The sequence below is a fragment of the Pelodiscus sinensis genome, chromosome 1, assembly GCF_049634645.1.
Source record: "Pelodiscus sinensis isolate JC-2024 chromosome 1, ASM4963464v1, whole genome shotgun sequence".
NCBI classification, from domain to species: domain Eukaryota; kingdom Metazoa; phylum Chordata; order Testudines; family Trionychidae; genus Pelodiscus; species Pelodiscus sinensis.
Genome location: NC_134711.1, coordinates 209,349,383 through 209,375,108, shown reverse-complemented (window position 1 = coordinate 209,375,108; position 25,726 = coordinate 209,349,383). Strand labels below are relative to the sequence as shown.

Here is a 25,726-nt window from a genome sequence, read left to right as displayed (position 1 = left end):
CTGTCAAATATTAAATTGTGTGGTTTCAAAGGAAATGGCATGGCCAAAGAACAAAGCTTTGAGAACTTGATAATATTTTTCACCACCTTGCAGAAAGGGCTATACTAAAAGTATAAGAGATTGTGGAGGTAGTTTTTCCAAACTTCCAAATTTATTGGTAAAGAATTACCCACTTCGATTAGCAGCTATTAGATATTCTAAAACGCACAAACTTTTAAACCTACCATACTTTCTGTTGTGGAAGGGATGTGATGTGGTGTTAAACTTTTTAATTCTTGAATACAACTGATTTTAAAATGTGCTGGCTATTTAAAGAAGACTTCACACAAGTTAATAAACCATGTGTAAAGTGTTTATATACAGCTCTTTGTATCATGTTGTTGGTACATCGTATCTATTATTTTTGGGCATGTATTCCATTCTTAACTTATGTACAATTTCTATTGTTGCTGTAAATATTATAAAAGAGAAAACTATCTTGTGGTAACCTTAATTATCAGCATGGAAATGGTTAATTTTTACTGAGCACAATGTATTTTTGACTGGGCCTTCCAAACTCTGTCTTTAATAAAATGCAGGTTTTGCACTAGAAAACAGGTTCTCATGGCTAATGTTACTCAGAAATCATTTCACACTACAAGTATGGAGTTTCCTTTGACACATTAGCTTGTCTCTAGTCTTTCACTGTGCTGCTACATGCTCAAAGCGTGAATCCAAATGAGCAGAATGAGATTGGAATTCAGAAATGTGCCTCAATAGATGCATTTGTTTCTTGACCTCTTCTCGATTTGAGATGTTTGAATTACACCAGATCCCTGAAAACATTTTGGCCTTTGTGTTCGGAGCTTAAACACATTCCTTCCATCTTTGTGCCAGAGTTTTCTGTGAAGGATGCTGAAGTACTGTTCTGTTTGAAGCATATCTTATCCATTAATGTCCCAGCTTGTGTTCTGCAACAGGGAAAGCAAAATCTTTCTTCCTCTCCCTTAAAGGGCCAAAATTTCTGGAGCTTTGCCCCTTGACAGGTACTAACCCCAGTCATATTGTCTCCATTGGTTTCCCACTCACCAATTGTTACAAAAAATGGCCAAAAGTTGCTCGATCTTGAAGGATGCCTGCTCAGAAGCCACAGAAGAACTCTGCCATGCAGGCACTAGGCTCATGAATGCTTGCTAAGCTGAGAATAAAGGGTTAAAGGCTGGAGGGTTTGTTGGGGTCTTCACATTCCGATGCTCAGACCCTCCGAAACCAATGACGTCTACTTAAATGGATTAGCTCTCTATGCTTCCTCATCAAAATTCTCTCTGCTCACTTGAGATGTGAACCTTATGTCACATTCCAGCAGGCATGTGGGAGACAGATTTTTTTTTTTAAGTATTTAGGTTTCTAATAACGGAGACAGGTGCTTAGTAGGATTTTACAAAAGTGCCTACGTTCCTAACTTTTATTGAAATCCATAGGAATTAGGGGCCTCGATGTTTTTAAAAACCTCACTAGGTGCCTATCTGCATCTTTAAGCACCTAAATACTTTTATCTGGCCCGTGAGCCTTCATAGGTTAAATGGTTCTGCCATGCCATACGTGCATTACATTCCTAGCATGAACATCAACATATCACTGCAGTGTCTTTCTCTTGCCAGATCATCTCTTACCTTTCGCCTGTCCTCTTCATGATTAGTTTTGACCATCCCATCCTCTTCCATTCCTCTGGCCATGTCATTTCACTTTTCATATTGCTGCTTCCACTTTCTCCTGCTAAGCTGTTGGCCCATTATAGAAGGGTCTTGCTTTTTTTCTTGTCTATATTTCTTTTCTCTTTCCTTCCCCATCCTTTCTCCCTTCATATCTTCCCACCTATTCTTCATAATTGCCTGCCCCCTTTCTGTCCTTCCTTCACAGTCATGTCGCCCTCACTGCTTAAATACCTCCTTAAATATACACCACATCACCTCTGTCTAGGATTTGAACTCCTTCCTTGTCATACATTTCTTCCACAAAGACACAATGAACTCTGCAAGATTCCTTAGATCGCGAATTCAATGACCACCACATTGTCTGCAGTAACTTGTAAGCCACTTATGGCTGAGTTAATAATCTCTTTAGTTGTACAGCACTGAGCAAGCTGTTGAGGCTCAGTAATTTAAATTTGGTTTTGGTTTCCCTCTGCCTTGGGGAGAGTTATCTGAGACCTCTGAGCCTCTCCTTCCTCTATCATTGTCAGAGACCCTGTGCTCTCATTCTCACAAAGGATGGTCAGATGCAGCTCTCTGGAGAAATGGAGACCTTTTCTCTCAGCCCTTTGCCTCACTCTGTGACCTCCAGGAAGAGGAGCATGCTGTTTCTGCAATGCTGTCATGCCCAGAGGGGCTGTAGTGAGTTATCCTGATGGCTGGAGTGATAAATACCACTGTCAGTGCTAACAAGTCACCCCCGCCTGATGTCTTCATTTAACTAGGCCTGGTTCATTTTTTAAGCGGACAAACCACTGCTCTAGTAGCTTTCATTTCATTCAGTACCACAGGCTCAGCATCCAAAACTCTCTCATAATTTCCAGTGGCCAGAAATCTATCTGAAATTTCTATTTCCTCTAGTTCTGTTGTTTAGCTTTGTTCTTACAACCTTTCTTTGCTATGTTCCTCTTTTATTGACCACATAGCCATGACGCCCAATGTTCTTGGGGTCCAGCTATTTTATCTGCTCATCTCTTTTTCCTACATAGTCAAGAAACAACCTTCTCTCCTGAGTAAACTGCTGGGATTCATTTTGTTTTACTCTGTTCACTGACTTCTTCTCTCTCTCTCTCTCAGCTGCACGTGTCCTGGTAACCATAAAGGACTGGGAAAGAGTGAAGCCTAACATTCCTTAAAGCGATTGGAAATATAGGCTCTCCCTCTTCCTCAGAAATGAGGTAATGACATGGTTCCTCCCTCCCAGCAGTTGAAAAAGAGACTGAAGTGGTCTCAATCCTCTCTCACAGCCAGAATGGAAAATTCCATCCAGTACCCATTAGGAGGGAAGGGTCATTAGCTCAGAGAACTGGTGTAGTTCAATACAAGGGCCTCGGGCAGACTCACTGTCTAATTTGCAATTGGCAACTCAAGTCAGGGCTGGTTTGACCACTCAGCACAATGACCTTGCTTGTCACTTTAGAGCCCCCCAAGGTAAAAATCGATCTAATTAAATTGCAAGCAGTTTCAAGGTTATGCTCTCACAGCTTCTATTTCAAAGCCATTATGATTGACAGAGTTTTAAAAGTTGTCACCAATACTCACCAGCTGAATTTCCATTTCCAGCAAATTCCTTCTTCAATACTACCTCACTCCAGTCTTTCCTCCAGTCTTTGCCGCCTCCGTTTAGTTTGATCGTGCTTGGAGGCACTTATGTCAGTGAGTTAGAATGACACTGATATGCTAATAAAAGATTGTGTTAGGAATATTTTGGATTTTCATAATTGTATTTTGGCTCATTTGACTGTGCTTTCGTCACGTTATCAAGTCAACTCTACACTGGCAAATTACTGTGCAATAAAACAGCTCCTAGCACTGTAACTCCTGAGGTGTCTACAGGGGCAAGGCACTTAGTGCTCACTAGCTCTGCAGTTGCTGTGCTCCAAGTAAACCACCTCCACAAGAAGCGTAGAGTTTGCTGCGCTCTGGATACAATGCTGGGGGACTTGTGTAGATACTTGAATTGTTTGTTGTGTTCTGACTGGCCTCTAGAAATGGCCCATAATCCCTCAAGTCCCATAGGCTCTTTGTTTGCGGAACTCATCTGTTTGGCCTGCAGCATGCATGTATCCTCTTTCAGAGCTCCGTTTCAGACAGCCTGCTTGTTGTGCTGATTTGCTCCAGGACACAGGGAGTGGGGCGGTGGGTGGGTGGGAGAGAGGGAGAGGGAGACCTTCAAAGAGCCAGGGATGGAGAGGACAGGGCTAAGATGTTCCTTCCTCCTCCTACCTCAGGAGGGATTGGTTCCTGTCGCTATCTGAACTTACAAAACAGCATAAAGCTATGGGATTGGGAAACCTGCATCATGTGATGCTGACTACCTCGTGGCATTGCAAACCCTTCCCAAAGCACAATGTGGCCAGTTGCACAGTGGGATAGCTACCACCGTGCATTGCTAATGTGGATGCATTCCACCATCACGAGCACAGTGTAGACACAACAGCAGTTTCCCTGCAGCACTCTGTGCAGGTAACTACCAGTGCTTTACATTTGCCAGTATAGACATACCCTCAGACACATTATTAATTTAATGCTTTGCACTCATGTTGAGTTGGAGCAACAGAAGTCCTTTCTGACCACTTAATTAATTAGACCTGTTAACACCCAGTGAGGTAAATATTATCCCTATTTTACAGGTGAGAAACAGAAGTGGCTTCCCCAAGGTTATGTAGCAAGTAAGGAGCAAAGCTGGGACCAGACAGTGTCTCCTTCTCTAGTAATAATTCTAGTGTTGTTGTTTACATTTAAAAATAAACAAGCCTATTCCCAAGGCCAAAAAATGTCTGAGCTAAAAGGAAAACAGAACAAAAGGATGTGGTGCAGCAGTAAGTAAATGAGCTGGGAAATTTAGCATGTGCTTATTCATGCTACTTTATTTCTGATTTTATGAGGGAGGGAATCCTGATTGCCTGAGATGTAAGTTTTGAGGAGAGATTGAACAGAGGGGCTCCCTACCTACATAATACTTCTGACCTGTCTTCATTTTATTATACAGTTGAGCAAGAGTCCATAAAATGTTTGAGATGTTATTTATTATTCTAATGACTACAATGTTCTAGGCCACTAAGACCTGGTTCATTTATTTACCAGTAACTGAAAATTAATTTCACATTAGGCTGCCCCCTGCCCTTGCTAAACATTTGTTCACTTGATAACTCTTCTCTCTCCCCCCCCCCCTCCCCCCGGAAACAGGGCCATATGCAAAGCACTGTACTCTGATTCATGGCCATTGTTAGCCAATCAGAGCTCAAGGTTTGTATGTTTCCATCTCACCTGTTGAGCCAAATGTGTAGAATCTCTTCCCAGTCACTATAAATTCCCCCATTCTGACTGGCTATTTCCCTCAGAGCTCTCTATTCACATGCCCACAACAAAAACAGCAGCCTCAACATCTGTTTCTCACCCTCCCCCTGCCCCCACCCTCACTTCCCTTGGCTGGCCATGGAGGTTGAATAAAATCTACATTAAGAAGGAATTACTCCTCCTGGGAAAAGAGAGACAAGCTTTCCTAAATGCAGGGAGCAGAAGAAGGGAGAGTTATGAGATTAGGAGGGGTGATGGTAAGATGTTGAGGAGAACATGTTTACTGTAGACATGGGCTACAGCAGTTGGGGAGAAGTAACCTCAGAGTCAGAGGAATAAGATATTTTAACATCATGATAAAATGAAGGTGCAATCTGTTAACTTAATGGTTACAGCGTCCTAGGCCAAGAACCCCTTAGTTCTCAGTGTTAGTTTAATAGGGGGGAAGTGGCTACTTCAGATAGAGAAACCCCATCAACATTTCATTTTATTTGCAATGTCTTCAATGTATTGTTGCCCTAGAAACCAGTTCTGTAAGTGCTGTGCACAAGGCACTCCTTTTGGCTTCAGGGGGAGTTCCAGAAAGTGCACCCCTTGGCTCTGAGCACCTCAGGAGATATGTTAGAAACCTTCATACAAAAGATGATAAAAGAAGACTTTCCAACCTGGTATTAATGAATGGTGTTTCTCTTTATGGTGGGGGGCGGGGCTCTTCTTTTTTTAAATTATACTTGGGAGGCAAGCAACCAGTGAAAACATAGGATACTGCACAAGCATATGGTGAAAGGTGTTTCCTGTAGCACTGCAGCTGTTAGCCTGTTGTTACAAATGAGCAGAAGTCTGCAAACTTGCCACAGGAGCATTTTTTTCCTGCTTCTGATTTATTATCAATGTGTTCCAATGAATCATGTACCAAGCCCCCTTTGCCACCATCCCACTTTCTTCACATGATGTGCCCTCCCAGCCATGACATGTACCACTCCTTTTGGCTGACGTAAAACACACTTGTTCAGGAGGCTCAGTGGCCTCTGGTTAGGTCCCTGTAAAGGACTCAGAATCCAGGTACTAGTGTAATCCACTGATGAGTGTGTGTTACAAGGTCTTCTCTTTGTCCCTGCACACACCAGTGCACTCACTACTCTTGAAACCAAACATCGCCATCTATGCTTGCATTCTGCATACCTCAGTTAGCACCAGAATCCCATAGGCTGTGAGGGGGAACTGGCTGCTTGGTCTGACATCTGCATGTGGAGCAAGGCCTTATGCAACTTCATGGGATGTCTAGGACTAATTCAGGCTCCCAGTCTTGCTACAAGCTCACTGTATAATGGGTTTAATAGTTACGGTATATCTGAGGCATAGAGTGAAGTTTGTTTAAATATTTAGGGTGAAGAGCACTAAATTCATTAAATGCTTTGTTCGATTTGTTAAGTCTATAACAGCATTTTAAGCTGTGTGTGCTGCTATGTTCAATCTGATGTAATCTGATGATAAGGCATCTGGAAAGAATTCCCTCTTACTGTGCTGCTCAGTGACACCATGTACATTTCTGATTGTCCATTGACAGAGGCAAGATCAGGGACTTGAGGGAGTTAGATAAGTTAAGAATAGGCATCAAAGGAAGTATTCATCCATCTAAGATGAGAACTAGTGCCCCAACAGCCTGATAAAAACAGTGCACTTTTTGCTAAGATTTCTCCCTCAAAAATCAATGCACTTCCATAATAATTTTGGCTTTATTACTTAATATGCTATTAAATCCCTTTCAGTTCCAGAAAGGCCTTTAATTTACATGATGAGCATTTACCCTGTATACTTGCAGAAGCAATGCATATAACAAAAAGTTTGGTTTCATTATTTACAGATAAACACCTAGATATTCAAATCACATTCACCAAATACAATTTTAAGCAACCCTCTAAACTCTTACTGGTACATTTTAAATCTTTGAAAATATTGTAAGCAAACACAGAGTACAATTTCTTTTTAATTTTATTCAATGGGAGATTAGCAGTTAAACTAGATTATAATCAGAAACTGGAGCTGTGTGAAATCATAGGCAAAGGTGCTTAAAAAATAAAATTAAGTCTTTGCTGGGCTTTAGTTCCCCTAAGCAAGGCCGATAAGCATCAATGGAAAGGTACGATCTTCTGCAGCCCTTGTGGGAAAAAATTAGTCTTGAGAGGAAGATATTTTTGGTAAACATTTTCTTCTGGCCTTTGGAATGGGGGCAGTAGGTTCGACATTTTCTTGCTTTGGTGAGCGCAGATGCAATTCATTGCCCAGACCCTGTGTTTTCACTGAAAATTTCAAGACACAAAACGAGGTATTTCTGCACAGCTCAGTTCCTGGGATCAGTTTCAACAAAACTAACTGGGGCCAGATTCTGCTCTGACTTACATCCTTGGGCTGTGGGTTGTTATGGCAGAATCGAGCCCATCTTTGCTACCCTCATCACTGTGTTTACTGTCTTTCTACAGTTTGCTAGGGATTCTCCTCACACCCCTTTGAAAGCCATGAGTGGTTGGACTTTAAGTACATTTACTCATGCACTCCAGAAGCTCCATCCTGATGGCAATGCGCACGTGCCAACCTAATGGTATTAATCGGATGTAGCGGGAAACAATAGGCGGGCGCAGGAGATTCTGGACAATGGATGATCGGTCTGAGTTTCCATAGAAAACCTACACAACATCAAGAAAGAAAAAGGCAGGTTAGTGCACAGCAAAGTGGGTTAAAGAGCAAGATCTTCTCTTTCCCCAGATCAGGTGAAAATCCATTTTCATGCACACCAGTGTGCAAGCCAAGAATATGACTTGCTTAATGACATGCTGTGAAGTCTGCACAAGGCAGCGTTGATGACAATATTGGTCACTCAAAACGAACCTCTTTCATTTGACCAAAGGTGAAGTTACCAAGTCAGGAGTGGAGTTACAACTGTGTAAAACTAGTGTAAAGCAGGGGAGTTTCAGACCTATCATTCTTGTCCCCACAAAAGTCACACAGGTTTTAAAGAAAAGTGACCCAAGTAGGACAGGAAAGAATTGCAACAAGATTTGTCATTTTTATTTCTCATTTGTACCTGGGCTCTTTCACATCCCTTTCGGTACTAGAAAGGTGCCACTGTGTAAATGAAAGTCAGGCCACCCATGGATTTTGAGAGAATGAGAGACATCTCTCCTTCAGACTTGGGAGGGGGGAGGTTTATCACAGTCTATGCTTTGCTGCCAGGTACTGCAGTCTCCTTGGCAGGTTCCCCTTTACAATTTGACCTGGCTTTGTTAGCCTGTAGCTGGCAGTTTGACAAAGTAAGTGTGTCACTGACTGTGTATTTAAATAATGACAAATCTGAGCATCACTTTTTTCTAAATGGTGAAATTTTGAATGAGTGCTGATCTGTACAGCACAGTACATGTTCTGCTGCTAGCAGCAGGCTGAGGAGGGAGTGAGGTTAGTGTCTGTGATGCTGGGGGGAGGGCAGGGAGAAATTGGTCCAGCTGGTACCAGGGTTTAAAACAGTAGTGCAACATCTTTGGAAGTATGTGCCCGCTTCCCTGTCCTGCTGTGCTTAATTTTGGAATCCAAAACTATTTGGCCTCCTAAAATTGTACCTGATTGCACAAGTTTTCATCACCAATCCCAAAATGTTAATGGGGAGCGCGGTACCTTAGGCTCTTGTGAAACTCCTGTTCTTTACTCCCTGTACATCCTGTGGACACCCCAGGCTACCACAAGCCATTCAGACTCCTTTCAATCCCATGGTTACCTGACAAAAGCCCTCCAATGTTATTTGCTGTAGTGCCAGTCATGGGTAACCCTCCAGCTTTCATTTCACATCTAACGGTGACAAAGGGCTTCTCAGTGACATACGGCCTCCCCAAGAACATGACTTTGCTGTGAGTGTGGTTGTGCTTGAGAAGTTCCTTACAGTGCCAAAAATTCTACCAGTTTCCAAACTAGTCCGGGCACTTCAAACAAAGACTAACCAAGGCACCCGTATGCTCACTTATTCCAGTAGTAAGGTATCACTCTGTGGTTTCCTTTTCTTGTCATTAAAGTAAGAGCTGCTGCAAGGGATTCCTGACCCTGAGGGATACGTGCCTTTATGTCTCCCCTCTTTTTACCCTATCCATTGTGAGTGTTCTTCAGTATTTTCTCGTGTCTCTATTTATATTGCAAGGCTGTGTCTAGACTTGCATGATTTTCCAGAAATGCTTTTAACGGAAAAGTTTTCCGTTAAAAGTATTTTCGGAACAAAGCGTCTAGATTGGCACGGACGCTTTTACGCAAAAGCACTTTTTGCGGAAAAGCGTCCATGCCAATGTAGACGCGCTTTTCCGCAAAAAAGCCCCAATCGCCATTTTCATGATCGGGGCTTTTTTGCGGAAAACAAATCTGAGCTGTCTACAGTGGCCCTTTTGCGCAAAAGGACTTTTGCCCGAAGGGGAGCAGCATAGTATTTCTGCAAGAACAATGACAATCTTACATGAGATCGTCAGTGCTTTTGCAGAAATTCAAGCGGCCAGTATAGACAGCTGGCAAGTTTTTCCATAAAAAGTGGCTGATTTTCCAGAAAAACTGGCCAGTCTAGACACAGCCCATATGTATCGTGAGGGCTTTGCTAAACAGAAAGTGGTAAGGGACCAAATTAGTAGAGCTCATGACAAGAGTCAGCTTAATCCCAGCCTTTCCTTACTCTGTGGGTAGGTGAGTCGGCTTTCTCAGGCTGGGTTCTCTACAGCAATGCAAATGAAATGGCTGCATAAGGCCAGCAGAGAATTCTGTCTAGGAGGAGAACTCCCTGCTAGCATAGATCTAACCAATCTGTGTCCTCCTAAGCCCTCTGCCCACCCCGGTGTAGGCTGGTGGACAGGGTGGGAAAGGGCGTCTGGATGTGGGGAAGCACAGCTCTACTATGACAAATCCTCCACCGATGGGGGGCTCATTAAGATCTGCCGTTTCAGCGACATATCTTAGAACTTCCTGGTAGTTTCTGTAAGTACTGCTGAGATCTGGGGTGTTACAAACCAGCCAGGAGGATCCAGGAATGCAACCTGCGAGCTGACACTCTTCCTTCCTACTCTGAGAAGAACGCATGTGCAAGAAAAACCGGCCCATATTTTCTTTTATAACTTCACTAGAAGACTTACCTGGTGTTGCCAAGTCCTTCAGGGCAGGGGACTGGCATTGTGGGGAGTGCAGGAGTCAGAACAGGGCCTTGGGTATGTGAGTGGGAGGCAGGAGCAGGAGGCTGGAGGCGTGTGTGTGTGCGCGAGAGTGAGGGTTGGGGAGTGAAGAGGCTTGGGGTGAGGGTCCCATCTGGTGGGGCCTTCTTTTTGCCCCTACAGCTGGCAGGGCCTTTTCTCTCCCCCAAACTCCCCAGCTAGCAGGGGCCTTCTCGCTTACCCCAGCTGCCAGCAGGGGCCTTCTGTCTCCTCCCGATCCCTCTGGCCACTCTGCAGAGTAGCTCTCCCCTGCAGGCTTGCTGCCCACAGTAGCTACTCTCAATAATGCATCCCCCTCTGTGCCCCTCCCTTTCCATGTTATGGAAAATGGTCCCATTCCCAGCGCTTCCTGTTTTCTTGGCACAACCAAATCCTGACCTTGCTTTCAGTTAGGGTAAGAGGAAGCTGCCTACCAAATTTGGCGGCCCTAGCTCTTACCATTTAGGATCAGTTCTTGAACCAACAGACTCACAGATGGATGGACAGTCAGACAGATGCGTCTGTCTAAACTATATAAATCAATTTGATTTAATGGGGCAAAGGGTTTGTGTCGATGTTCTGCAAAGGCTATCACCCACTGTGAGCCAAGCTTTGCATGTAGCTTAAAACTGTCTTCACCAACAATGCTCCTCCCACTGACCCGGTTGTTTCCTGTCTGGTCCTTGTAGTAAATCCAGTTCAGGTTCTCATCAGTCCTGTACTGCACGCTGTATTTTGTTATCCACTCATCTGCATCACAGCGCCCCTGCATGAGTATCCCTGAGATCACTTTGACCTCTTTCATGTCAATCTGCAGCCACTGCCCATTGTCTTGAAATTTGGAGAGCCATGCACACCTATTGGAAACAGGCAAATCAATGAAAGTAGGACAAGTACAAGTGTTAATAGTGGGGGGATCAGACAGGGAAGGAAGAGCTGCAAAGGAACTGATCTTTTAAGGATCAAAGACAAGAAGTTTTAAAAGTGACTAGTGAGTTGTGGTACCTCCGTGTCTGAATGCCCAATTGAAAGCGGGCAGTTGCCAGCACTTTCTGAAACTCGGGTTCCCTTACAATGTCTCGGGTTAGTCAGCCAGAAACGGAGCCGTCCAATCAATGAAAATCTTAATCCAAATCTTTTGGTCCATGGCAAAACTCCAGTGATTTCAGTGGTACCGGAGCCTGGCCCTAAGACTCCAGCTTTTTGTCTGAACATTAAATAGGAATGGGTAGGGGGTACAGCATTCTCTGAACCAGATTCAGCCTGGAGTAAGCAGGTGGAAATGCCACTGACTGTTTAAGGCATGGTTTGTTCCTTTCTCTTCACTTCATTTCCCCCCCCCCCCCCCCACACACTTTTTTTTTTTTTTTGCTGCTAACACTGCATGGTGCTCCATTGAATTGCTGCACAACATTCAACACTCTAATGCAGCGGGGATGTTAGGCTTACCCAAACCCCTGGCCGTTGAGTCGGGCCTTGTTTGCAGTCCATGAAGTGTACCATCCGGTGTACTGCTCGGAATTGGAGCAGCTTATCTGGTCGGAAGGAAGTGCTCCTGACTCAAACCCGAGAGGTTTATGATAGGGACACTCTGCAAGAGAAACAAGCAGTTTAATCCAAGGAAAGCGAGGCTGCTTCCATTGCCTCGTTCAGTTTGCTCAGCATGTTGGTGGCGTGCGGATTCAATCTGTGTTTTTATTTGGTCGTCTCTCCTCTAGCGTGCTGGTAGCACACTGTGAGGGCAGGTCATAAACAGCCACACATGGCACGGACCCCTACAGAGCTACAGGCTTCATTTCATTCCATGCTGCGGCGTCTCAGGAACCATCAAAAATGAACATCAGGACTCAGTGGGGAAGTGGGAGGGAGGGGTGTTGCCTTCTCTTTAGTTCAGCGCTCTGCTGTGCCGATTTAGTTTAGCCTCACACACACATTGCACACCACGTCCTCTTTGGGGGATGGGCACCTTTACACGACAAAAGGCGACCTGCTGCAGCAAGTCTCAGAGCCCCTGGGGTCAATCAGTCCCTGGGATCCTTCCCCTGTCTGGGGCTTCTGTACACCTGCACTGCTATTTGTAGCTTCACCATGAGCCCAAGTCAGCTGCCCCAGGCTCCGAGCGTCACTGCTGCAGAATGTATTTATTTTGCAGTGTAAACGTAGCCTCTAGTATATTTGTGAGGCTTTGCTTTCATGGGAGTCTTCCTCCCATTTTGTGGGATGTTTGCAAAGCCTCCAGTTCAGCTATGTATAATAATCCTTGTTCCCTTCGTGCCCCCTCCTCCCAGAAGAAAAGGGTCTTCCCTACAGCTGCACTGAGGCTCCCGAGATGCCTTTATTTTTCCACCTCTGTCTGCAAAGCCTCATCCTTCCAGCTAAAATTAGTCTCTTGGGAACCAGCAGGGCTACTCCTCTCTTAGCAGAAGGGCTTCCTAGCAAGGCCAAGTGTGAGCTGACCTGCTTGGGTTGCCTCCTTCCCCCCTGCCAGCCCTTCCATATTGAGGGCAATGGGACTATTTGCATAAGCAGGTGTTAAGGGTATCCAATCTGACTTTCCAGGAGCAAAAGGCTACAATTAAAACTTGCAGGGACCAATAGAGTTCACGCCACAAAGGCATGGATCAGTCCATTTACAATGGACAGCAGCACCCTCCTCTGGAAATAGATTAGCCCAAATCCAGCCTGTCTGCTCAGCCACCAACCTGGAATTTCCCCAGGGAAGAGAGACCTATTGCCAACACATATAAACTATCTGAGACGGGTAGCCGTGTTATTGTTTTAAAGTTGCAGACTGAGTAGTCCTGTAGCACCTTAGAGACTAGCAAAAATATATGTATAGGATCATGAGCTTTCACAGGCAAAACCCACTTCTTCAGATGAGAGGCGCTTGACACACAAACAAAAAAGGATGTGACAAACGGCCAGCATGTTATGTTACAAATTGCAAACAGGACCTGAATAGTTGAAATAGCCACTGCTCCCTCCTGCAACCACCAGCAGTCACATATTCCCTTCTCTCTCCCCTCCCCCCCCCAACTCTTCCTTCCTCCCACTGTTGGTTTTCTCTGCTGCTCTTCTGCCATAAAGAACTTCTCTGTCCCTAAGGAGGAAGGGAGAGACGGGAGCTACATAAGAACGGCCATACTTGGTCAGACCAACAGTCCATCCAGCCCAGTATCCTGTTTGCTGACAGTGGCCAATACCAGATGCCCCAGAGGGAGGGAACACAACAGGTAATCCTCATGTGATCCCTCCCCTGTCACCCACCTCCAGAGAAACAAAGGCTAGGGATACCATTCCTACCCATCCTGGCTAATAGCCATGGATGGACTTAACCTCCATGAATCTATCTAGCTCTTTTTTTAACCCTGTTAAAATTCTAGCCTTCATCATATCCTCTGGCAAGGAGTTCCACAAGTTAACTGTGAACTGAGTGACGAAAAACTTTTTGTTTGTTTTAAACCTGCTGCCTATTAATTTAATTTGGTAACCCCTAGTTCTTATATTGTGGGAATAAGTAAATAACTTTCCCTTATTCACTTTTTCCTCGCCAGTCATGATTTTATAGACCTCTATCATATTCCCACCTTAATCTCCTCTTTTCTAAACTGACTCTCAAAGAATCAGGGAGACCAGCAACAAGGAAGAGGTCTCTGCAATGACACCACTGCTGGGCTTTGAAAGCTGTACGCAGGAAAGGCAATTTGTATGTGAAGAAACCCATCCTCTCATTACTACCACCAGTTGTGGGTTTGCACTGCTCCAGACTCCCAGCCCTTTCCTAGCCACTGCAATTCCCTCGCTGGCTCCCTCACTCTGCCAGCCTTGATTACACACTGTCAACTTCCTGCAAAGAAAGGGAAGACACACTGGGATTGGGAAGATGGGAAGAAAAGTCTGTTTTGACTGGCATGGCTGAAAGAGGGAGCCAAGCCCTTTGTTGGCATGTGACTCTGGATTCAGTAGTCCTGCCTGGGAGCTGATACATCTGGAAAGCTGGGGTGTGAAGGATATTTTTTTTTAAACAAAAAGTCCAGATCCTCAGCTGGGGCAAAGGACAGAGCTCCCTTCAGCTTTTAATCATCATTGATGTTTCAGAATCTTTTGCTGGTTGGGGCCATTTTGTAAACACACCCTATGGCCCCCATCTGTGTAACAGCAGGGCAGTGTGAGATCTCAGTGTGTGAGAATGTAAACCGGTTTTCAGTCTGCTTCTGCAGGGCATTAATCGCTATAAAAGTAATGTAACACATGGCAGCTGTTTTGGGTTTGAGGGCAATTCTGTAACAATCTACATGTGTAAGTTATAAAGAGGCTGCACTACCATACTTGTGTGAGGTAAACTGAAATATAGTGTTTCTTTTGGTTATCATTGTTACCGTACAAATATTTGTAATAAAATCATATAAAGTGAGCACTGCACACTTTGTACTGTAATGTAACAGAAAATGTAAAAATGCAAAAATAAACCAAAAAATTTAATACATCCCAATGGGTGTTCTGTTGGTCCACAGTGCGATTCATATTTTTAGTAGTGTGACAGCTGAGGAAAGGTCAGCCACTTGAGCAATGCAGAGAGGTGGCTCAACACAAGGGAGCAGACAAAGACACAGCTAGTCAACCTATATTCTCAAGCTCAGAAATGGAGGGATGGTCCGGGTTTGTAGGGAGCATCCAGCCTACAGGCAGAGAGGCCACCAGGCCTAGGAAATCTTGGTGCCAACTCCCTCGAGGGAAGCAAGGGAGAGGCTTGCCTCACTGCAACTGGGAATTTGGATGGGTGGACTGAGAGTAGACACTGCTGGAGAGGGACCAGCTGCATAAAGACCAGCTGTAACAGTCACAACACCAGAGAGAACAGAAGAAGCAGAAATGCCAACATGAGGAGCAGAGGGAAAGACTCTGGTATAAGTTGAAGATGGAGGCTGTACCAGCAAAATCCTATCCCAGTAGGTGAAGCCAGACTGCACATACCTGCCCTGCTGGGCAGTAGAGCCTCCAAATTACATCGTCATTGTAGGGAGGGGGAGTGACAGGGACGTGTTCCTAGATACTTTTGAAACGGGAGTTGAACAGGAAGAGGAGGGCAGCAGGAGGCCATGGTACAGTATCTGGCTCCACTACTGTCAGAGACAAAGGCTTTGAACAGTTTCACCCTTATGGGCAGAGAGGACGATAAGGATTCTTGCAAAAGTTTAACGTAACCCCTGACAATTGTATAGGAGACAATGTCAGGGATATGGATTATGCTCAGGTTTCAATCAAATTAGGGGTTGTAACCCCATGGCTCTCTCCTTGGGCGCCCCCTCATAGCCTGCCAGTGGTCCCTTACTTCAGTTTCCCATTTGAATCCCCTGCAACTCATCCAAGCCTCACTGCTGGGAAATAATTTTTACCCAGGATGCAGTACCCCACTTTCCCTGGCCCTCTCGTGGTGACTCTGGCTAGGTCGACACTATAGAGTTTTTGCGCAAAAACTTACTGTTCACACCTTAAGCGCTTTTTTGCGCAAGTAAAAGGAAAGAACAGAGGGGTTTTTGCAGTGTAGGTATTCTTCCTTCTACGAGGAATAAGTTCTTTTCGTGCAAGAGCTCTTGTGCAAAAAGGTGTATGTGGAAGGGGAACGGGGTTTTTTTGTGCAAAAAGAGCCAATTGAAAAAAGCCCAGGCCATTCTGTAAATAGCAATCAGAGTTTCCTTTCAAGAGAGAATCTACGCAGTCTGGACGCTCTCTTGCACAAGAAGCCTGTAGTGTAGACATAGCCGCTGGGTCCAGCTGTCCAGTCCTGGAGAGATCAACAGATAAGTCCCACCACTGTTTCCATGGCTGCAGCCTTCTCTGGCCCCTGGCTCCAGCTGTCTGGCTTAGAGCCAACAGGCTTCTCCCCCTTTGGCTTCTGCTCCTCCTGCCGTCAGCCCTCTCACTCTCGCTTTCTGGCTTCTGCATGACAGCCAGAAAACCTTTCTTGCTGCTCTCCTGCCTTTCAGGCACCCCTCCTCCCCCCTCTCTCTGACAGCACTTCTCTCCTGACTGACTCAGTCTGCTCTGAGTCACTGGATCTTGCTCACAACATCTCATAGGGGACGTCTAGCTCACAATGCAAGCCCAGGCTCAAGAGCTACGCTCTTTTCTAACAGGTGTAAGCCCTCTTGTGCAGGAGCTCTTGTGCAAGAGGGCAGTGTGGACACTCGGCAGGGATTTCTTGCACAAGACAGGCCTATGGCTAAAATGGTCATCAGAGCTTTCTTGCGCAAGAGAGCGTCCACACTGCCATGATGCTCTTGCGCAAAAGCACAGCGCGCACATGGCAGGGTGGACATTTTCTTGCACAAGACTTCTTGCACAAGACCCTTTGCGCAAGATGTTCTTGCGCAAGAAGCTGCCAGTGTAGACATAGCCTAGGTGTGTGGGTTACACTTACATGGCAGTGTAAATGTATCTTTATAGCCCTCAGGTACTGCCCTGCCCTCTTAATGGGCCAAATAGGAGCATGTGGGCTGGAACAGGTGAGCTGAGTCCAATTTCCTTTAAAAGATCAGCTACCCTGTTACAGGGTTTATGTATGAAAATGGGGAACCGGTTGGGGGATTTCCACTGTCAGTGAGGCTAACAATTAATGGGCTTAGAACAATTCCATAAACTCTGCCATCCAGAGATTAATCAGAGCTTAAAAAAACCCCAAGAGATGTCACTCTAGCTGGGCAATTGGCAGACCAGCATGTGGCTAGCTGGCCTGAGTTTGATAGGAAACCTAAAAAGGAATGGAATGGGATCAGGGATCGGAACCAAGCCAAAGTCCATGCTCAGGGGAGAGGGACACTTCCTGAAAGCATGTCTGGGATGGGTGGGGAGCAGGGTCACGTTGCCAGGTGTTGTCCACTCTGCCCACTGAGGCCCAGGGCAGTGCTGGAGAGGCCAGCTCACAGAGTTAAGTGTGAGACTGATGCTTCAGCGAGTGGGATTCACACTGCACATCTGCCAATGACATAAAATGTCCATGCTGAGCCAGTCCCTTGCCAGACCTGTGCCTGTGTGTCCTGTTGCACCCTTCCAGGTGCCCAGCTCTATTGGCTCACCAGTAGGAGTGGAAGGGAGTAGTTATGTGGAGATATCCCATTGGACGGAGAGACACGGGGGCTGCTAAAACTATAGTTAAGCCCCATGTGGTGATACCCCCGTCAAATGCTCCCAGGGTGTGTAAAGTGGGTTACAGTCCCTGGTGTAAAAACCTTCTCTCTGCCTAGAGCACCGATTTCCATCGGCACCCAGCAAGCGTGGGGGTGCTGGCTGTATGGCTGTTGTCAGATACTGTAATCTTTGCGTTGGTGGTATTCTGGCTTTGAAAGCAGAAGAGGGTAAATCCTCTGTTCCTCATTCCCCTCCCAGTTAGTTCCAGACCTGCACGTTAGCCCACATGCACATAGGGACGCTGATGGTGAGAAGGCAGCTACAACACCCCTGCCAGTATCCAATCGGAATCAAGCTACCTTCCCAGTGTGTGCAGACACATACCTGAGGAGAAGGAGGGTGCCAGGGCCTTATTCTGCAGGGGAGTGACAAGAGCCTGAAGGGAAATTCTCCCAGTACAAAAGCCCTGGCAGGGACATAAGCTCTCTGCCTACCCTTCCCAAGGATCCAGAGGCAGTACAGAGCCTGATGGTGGCAGGGACACAGAAGCAGCTGCAGTGCACTGCAAAAGCATATGACACCTACCCAAGAGTGGGAATGTCCAAGCAAAGCATCTGATAGCTGCTTGGGAGATGTCAAAGGCAGCTACAGCCAGGAAGAAGGGGGAGCTTCTTACCACAGCATGTGGCTGCTTGATAGGCTCGGGGTGGGCAAAAGAAATTCTCCTTGACTGTATGTGGGGAACAGCCTCCTTCCCAGTGGGGTGGGAAATGGCTAGGCCTTCCCCTCCCCTCTCCTCCCTTCCAGTTTCACCAACTTTGCCTTTTTTATGACATGAAGAAAAAACAAACAAACAAAAGAAAACGGAAATTCGCTTTCATCTCCTTTCAGGGCTGATGTGACCCGCTGGCAGGCATTAAACCATCTAGTGGATTTATAACAGTCTCAGTCGGTCTTCCTGTGATTAGTTCACAACAGAACCAGCTTTTCCACAGCAGTAAAATAAGGTGTTCCCTTGGTGTAAAAAAACACAAACTGAGACTGGACTGAAGTGGCCCCACACACTTACCACTTGGCAGGCTTATCTTAAACGTGATGGATGGAAGACAGATGAATTTTACTTTTAGTAACATTAATCCAAAGATCACCCAGCCATAAGCCAATTAAGAGGTCACCTTCGACTCTGGGAGACTGTGTCACAGACAGAGAACTACTCAACAGATGTCTGGAGGCTGCCAGGACCAACCAGTTTATTTATTTAAGGCTGTTATCATTGACCTTAAGAAAACTCTTAAAGTTGTTATGAGACTGGCTACGCCCATGCGAGTGACGCTTGCGAGAGGCAACAGCGCACAGGCATAAGGAGACCAGCTGGTATAATAGCTTGACATCTCTGTGCTGCTAGTTTTATGTACAAACTGTCCAGCGCTGAAGGGTCACCATTTAAACTTTTACATTTTGCTTTTGTAAATAAAGAGTAATAATGTACCCCCGGTGCCATAGCTAGGGAATAGCGTAGTCACCTTAATTACTTGCAGCGTTGTTTGTGAAAACTTTAATGGGGACTGATGTATATCTCTGTTGTCCCCTTGCACATTTTGTAGTCATTTATATCTGGGCAAAGTGAGGCTAAAATTCTGCTTTTTGAGATGGTAGCATTTTCCAGTCACATTGTGCACAGGTTTGAATGGCTCCATGAGGTGCAGCGCATGCAGAATTAGGCTCATTATTAATTCTCTACATTTACATTATGCAAATTCTGTGTTCGTTCATTTGAACCTGGGCACAAGTTTGTTATTTCTGCCAGTGAGATTGTCTTTTACAGTGAAAGAGCCTTCTGGGTAAAATGATGCAATCTTTTATTATTTTATTCTCCGCAGACATGTACGTATGTTCTTCAGAATGGAGCTGTTTAAGCACCGTAATTCATTCCCATTTTACCCTCCCCTATAGCAGTCGAGCAGCCCTGAATTCATGCTTTGAGATCGCATGATTGGCTGATACAGGTATCTGTGTAGCTACGCTGGCTTTCATAAGTATTATTCCAACAAGGCATTCTCTGTGTCACCAGCTCTGGCAAGTGACAGGATTTCAGAGAGTTCTGGAGTCTGGCCCATGATGCCATGAGAACCCCCAGTCCGCTGGCCCACAAGCCAGCAGAACCTTTCCCTGCACTCGCCGCCATTCTCTGAGGAGGGAGTGAAGAGCCTGGAATCTTAGAGCAGTTCCTCTCTCGCACCTTCCTGTGAGAAATGCAGACAGGGCAGTGCCTCTGCTCATCCTCTCTCTGCAGCATCTGGCCTGGGAAGAAGTAGAGGGATGAGGAGCCCCCGACGTGCCCCTCCCCAACCAGTGTGGGAAAGAGGAGTGAAGAACCCAGGAAGAGCAGGATAAAGCTGGGCAGGGGTGTGTGTGTGGAGGGGGGGGGAGGGTCTGAACTATGTGGGGGCTAAGATGAGGGAAAGGGGGCTGATATGAGGGTGGATGGACTGATGGTAGCACTGAATTGGGGTTTTGGTTGTTGGAGTTTGAGGCTTGACTTGAAGTACAGGATTAATTGCTGGGCATGGGATGGACAGATGTGGGGTAACAGCTCCTGCAGCAGGGGGCAAACACCCCTTATCCGGTTCATTTGAAAGAGTGGGCAAGACTAATTGTCTCATATGTACATACTGGAGGCAGATGGGGGGAGCTCCAAAATCAAAAGACAAACCAAAACCACAACATAGTTTTCTTCTTTTTCAAATTTTCATTACTTGGGGGGGGGGGGGGGGGGGTGTGAATCTCATAATTTCAGGAGAGTTTGACTCATGATTTTTGATCTCTTGAGGTTAGCAATGTTGCGTTCTGATTAAACAATTAGAATGCTGTAATAGCAAAGAACACATAAAATGGCTTGAGAAATGGAAAATGGATAGATTTCAAAATGGAGCTGTCAGTGTGGGATCAGAATTGGAAAGAAGAGTTTTCTGACTGAGATTGGGCACTAGGTCTGATAGTGTTCTACAATTCCAGATGTTGGCGGTGAGCAGAGTTAAAGATAAGCAGTTGTTTTCTAAATATATTAAAAAACAAAAAAAATCTTGAAGATATTAGTCCACTTATTTAATGGAAATGATAGAATTAGCTGTAATAATGCAGAAAAGGCGTGTGTTCAATAAATATTTGGGAAAAAAACAAATAATGTACCCTCATTATACAATGGTGATAACACTCTTTCTGTTCAACTAGTATCTCTGGTGGATGTTAAACATTACACATTTTTTAATCAGCGGGTCCAGATAATTTGTATCAAAGAGTTTTAAAAGAGTTGGCTAAGGAGCTTTCTGAATCATTGTTGATTTTTAATAAATCTTGGATTGCTGAGGAAATTCCAGAAGCTTGGGAGAAAGCTAAAACTGTGCCAATTTTTAGAAAGGGTATATGGGGTGACTACAAAAATCATAGGCCTGTCAGCCTGACATCTATCTCAGGCAAGATAATGGAATGGCTAATATGGGACATGATTAATAGAGAATTAAAAGAAAATAATATAATTAATGCAAATCAACATGAGTTCATGGAAAACAGATACTGTTAAACTGCTTCATATTTTTAGATGAGATTACAAATTGGATTGATAAAGGTAATACAAGGGATGTAATAGTCACCCCATGACTATAGGTTAGGCAAACTCTCAGAGTTTCAGCATGAATGCTACCCTATGACACAAACCACAGCAGTTAAAAACCTAGCAAATTCAGATCTTTCGGAACATTCCCATCATTGATTCAGTATGTTGGGGCTGAGCTGATCAGACAGGACTCATTGGGTATGTCCACATTGCACGGCTATTTTGGGATACCCTGCGTCTACACAAGCCGCCTGTTATTTCAAAATATTTTTTGAAATAACGGGTCCACTATTTCAGCATCCCGCAGTTAAGGGATGTCTCGAAATAGCACGTTATTTTGAAATTTGGCACTGCGTAGGTGCAAATTGCATATCTTATTTTGAGTTTAAGGTGCTGTGTAGTAGCACCTCTGGTGTGCTAAAGTAATAGCATGTTTGATTCAAATTCTGTAGGCCGATAGTACAGGCAGTCCCTGACTTATGCGGATCCGACTTATGTCGGATCCGCAGTTACAAACGGGGCTCGCCCCGGAGGACACGGACTGCGGGACCTCGCGGTCCTGCCGCCCGTGTACTCCAGGGCTTTCTCCGCGTCTCCCTGGTCTGCAGACCAGGAAGACGCGGAGCAAAGCCATGGAGGGGCTCGGGCAGCGGGGCAGCCCAGGCGTGCCTGGGCTGCCCGAGCCCCCCCGCGGCTTTGCAAAGCCTCGAAGAAGCCGGCAGCGGAGCAGCCCAAGCGCGCCTTGGCTGCCCCGCTGCCCAAGCCCCCCCGCGGCTTTGCAAAGCCTCGGGGGAATCCGGCAGCAGGACAGCCCAGACGCCCCGCGGCTGTCCCGCTGCTGGTGTCCTCAGAGGCTTTGCTCCCCGTCTCCAGCAGACCAGGGAGACTGGGAGCAAAGCCGCGGAGGACCCAGGCGGCGGGACCGCAGTGCGTCTCGGTCCGCCGCCCGCGTCTTCCTGGTCTGCTGGGGTGGGAGGGGGCGCAGCTAGTACGCCCCCCCCCCCAGCAGACTAGGCTTTTCTCTGGATGCCTGTGGCAGAGCAGCTGGGGCGCTGCCAGTTGGTCCCGCAGCGCCGCTCTGGGCGCTACTGGAGCAACCCAGCAGCACCCCAGCTGCTCTGCCCCAGGCGTCCCCAAGTCAGCCGCTGCTGAAACTGACCAGCGTTGACTACAGGAAGCCCGAGGCAGAGTTGCTCTGCCCCAGGCTTCCTGGAATCAGCACTCATCAGTTTCAGCAGCAGCTGACTTGGGGAAGGTTGGGGTTCTTAAGTTGATTCTGTATGTAAGTCGGAACTGGCGGTCAGTTTCAGCAGCGGCTGAATCTGGACGCCAGTTCCGACTTACATACAGATTCAACTTAAGAACAAACCTACAGTCCCTATCTTGTACGTAACCCGGGGACTGCCTGTACAGCATAGCATTTTAGGATGTCAGAACAAGTGAAAAATAATGCTGTAAAGAAACTATAGAGAGAAAGGTAGTGAAGTACCTGGCTTAGATCTAGGAGAGAAATAATCCCTTACCTGGCATGCACGCTAAGCTGTTAGTTCCAGTGGCCCATATTGTGTTGGCACTTCCTTGACAATCACATTTGCAAGCTTTACTGTGCCAGTGCTCCAATCGGTCCTCCTAATATCATACAAAAGAGACCAACAAAGATGTTATATGCAGTGAGATGAGACTGGGCCCTGTGTGACAAACTGAGAATTTCACTCACGTTTTTATGTTGCATGTGAGTTCTATTATCCTAATCCTGGATGTGTGCCTCAGTTTCCCAGGGCACTACACCAATACCTCCATGGTGATGGGAATTTCGTGTGTGAAAGCCTCCCGCACATACACAGTGATTGATGCCCTTACTAACCTGAGCTCAGGGCAGGGTGTGACCAGGTGACACCTTTTGTCTGGGAAGCAGGACAAAGGCTTGAGGAAGAGCCTGGCTGGGGGATGGGGACCTGCATAGGTGGCTGGTGAAGGTAGGGCCGGAGGAGGCAAGTCCCCAACCGTGGCCCTTCCGCTCAGGCCATGCCCCCCATCACAGGGAGGGCGGAGGGTGCATACAACTTGAGGCTCCCCAGCCCTGGAGCACAGGGAGGGCAGGCGCTGGGGGCAGCAACAGTCTGTCCCCAGAACACCTAGAGTTGGTGTTCTGAGGATGGAGCGCAGGCGGGCCCAGGCTGGCAGTTTGGGAAGGCTGTGCCTTCCCCTGCCTAGCATAGCAGCCACCTATAGGGACCTTGCTGCTGGGAGTGAAGCAGTCTGGGCTGGCTTGGGGCACAGGACAAGAGCCAGGCCCTACCTTTGGGGGTCCCCCTCCCAAAAATGGATTGTACTGACTGCTTCTGGTTTCTGTGCTGACAAGTCTGTTCTAAGTTGTGTCCCTGTCGACTAATAAACCCTCTTGTCTACCTGCTGGTTGACAGTCAGATCTGACTGCAGATGAGTGGGGAGGGTCCCCCACACTTCGGTAACACCCTGATTCTCCAGTGCCTTGAACCTGCTATAGCCACTTACCTCTCTCCACTGTGAGTGCAGAACAGTGTAATTGTGCTGGGGAAGCACTTCATACTTTGCACAGAAAAGATGACACAAGGCAGTGGAAAAATCAGACCCACTGTATTTGTAGAGATTTGCCAGTAAACTTTATTGTCCTAGAATCTGTTCACAGTTCATGAAAAGCTTTTAGTATGCTACAAGGGCTTGACCCTGCTTAAACTGAAGCCAATACGAATTTTATCATTCAGTGGAAACAGAAACGGTCCCTAAAGTTGTAGGAGCTGAGGGTGAAATTCATTCCCGTACAAAAATCCAGACAAGATCATGATCATCAAAGATCACGAATGGCACTTATGTTTTACTATACAGGTGTGAATTGCACCCCAAATAAATAAAGCCATCTAATGCTACAAGGTATTACTAATGGAATTCGTGAGATCACCATTAGTGTAACCCAATTTGATATATTTTTGTCTATGCATCATGACTATTTAAGAAAGTCTTCAAAAAAGTATCTGTGCTAAGGAACCAGTTAGTATTCTGAAACCCAGGGCTAGATCATACTCTTTATTAAATTGGTATAAATCCAGAGAAACTCAGCTGACCTCCATGGAGTTATACCGGTTTGATTTACACTAGTGCCACTGAGATCTGAATCTAGCCCTCAAAGAGTATATACTAGGATCAATTCTCAAAATTGGATAATATATCATGGCATTATTGCACGGGGATTTGTAAGTCAGTGAGTGCTTCAAAATTGTGTTAATGTCTTAACCAAGCTTGGGTGGTATCAGAAAACTGTGTTTTTAGAGAGCATGTAGTAAGGATGACTGAACCATAATTAATGTCCCTTCCATTCTTGTAAATGTACAAATAATTTGTGACATTGTACTAGCGCTGTATGATATTTACGAAGCTAGCATTGTGCTCCCCACTATGAGAACCTTTCTTTGTTGAGGATTTTTAATCCCTCCACATAAATGTGCACATGAGTGCAAGACTGAGCCTGCATCAGTGTGTCTTACACTGGTAACCTACTCGAGTAAGTCACACAGATACAAGCCATGTTTTGCACTTGTGTAGAGTGTCTAAGTTAAAGGCATATACCAGTGTAACTGCATCAGTGTGGTTATACTGGTGCAAATGGCTCCATTCTAGACAAGTCCTCAATGTTCTATTTTTACCAGGAGATGGTTTGGTAACTATCAAACAAATGGAGTACGTAATTCTAAGACTGCTACCCATAATTCATATTTAGACATAAGCTGCAAATATAGGGGCCAATTCTGCAGCATGCTGAGCAACCGGAGCTCCCACTAACTGCAACAGGAGTTTATATGGTAAACACAATGTAGATTTGGGTCCAGGGAGTAATTAGATAATATTCAGATAAGCTTAATGGGCTTACCTCTCCAGGCGACAATGCCAGCGTGGCTGTGTGGACGAGATAACGAAGCATAGTAGAAAGAATAAAAAGAGAGTTAAGAATGAAGATGCTGAGAATGAATCTTGCTGTTCTTAATTCACCACTTAGGGCTATAATGTGGTTTTTGCTTTAACAATGGACATACAAGGAAATGAAGAACCTCTGGAGTGTGAAATACATTTCATATAAACTGACTTCCATGTGCTAGCAGAAGGATATGGACTATTGGGCAGGAAGAACACTCTACAAGGGTGAAATCCCAGACCATCTGAAGTCAATGGTAAAACTCTATGTATTTATACTACAATCATTTTGTGTGAGTACAATGAAAGAAATTAAGTTGAAACTGCACCCACTTAATCAATATTACACAGCAGACTAGTTGTTTTCTAGCTGGAATGCCTCAGACAAGATCATTGTGGCCCATAAAGGGAAGATTTACAGTTTTCTAAAATTCTCTGATCTTGCTTATCTTCGGCATCCCCCTAAACTATGCCTTCTTGCTGATTACAGGCGTACTTCCTCTCCCATTGAAATTAGAAAGAGCCTGTTTATCAACTTTAGTGGGAGTTCAGTACAGCCCTATCAGATTTGCCCATCCAAAAAGAAACAGAAAAAAATACCATGTGACTGATGAAAGCCAACAGACACAACTTGAATGTCAAATGCCTGGTGTCCATTACCTGCAGTGAACTGGCAAACTGTTGGTGACCAAACCATAGAGCAGAAAAAAGTGAATACGTTTGAACAATGAGGAAGTAGACATCTGCAAGCACATGTTCTGTAAGCAGTAAAAGAGACTCTATCAAATAAGATAATCTCTGTGAAT

General features: G+C 45.6%; 1 protein-coding gene across 1 annotated transcript in view; it reads right to left on the bottom strand.

The window, feature by feature from the left end:
* Window positions 1–7,383: 7,383 nt before the first annotated feature.
* RS1 (retinoschisin 1) overlaps window positions 7,384–25,726 on the bottom strand; it is a 29,136-nt gene continuing 10,793 nt past the window's right edge. Inside the window, exons 2-6 of the mRNA XM_014568634.3 lie at window positions 24,880–24,905; window positions 22,499–22,604; window positions 11,684–11,825; window positions 10,896–11,091; window positions 7,384–7,714 (exon numbers count right to left, since the gene is read on the bottom strand). Of these exons, the coding sequence (XP_014424120.2) occupies window positions 7,562–7,714; window positions 10,896–11,091; window positions 11,684–11,825; window positions 22,499–22,604; window positions 24,880–24,905 (623 nt within the window). The 3' untranslated portion in view covers window positions 7,384–7,561. The remainder of the gene's footprint in view (window positions 7,715–10,895; window positions 11,092–11,683; window positions 11,826–22,498; window positions 22,605–24,879; window positions 24,906–25,726) is intronic.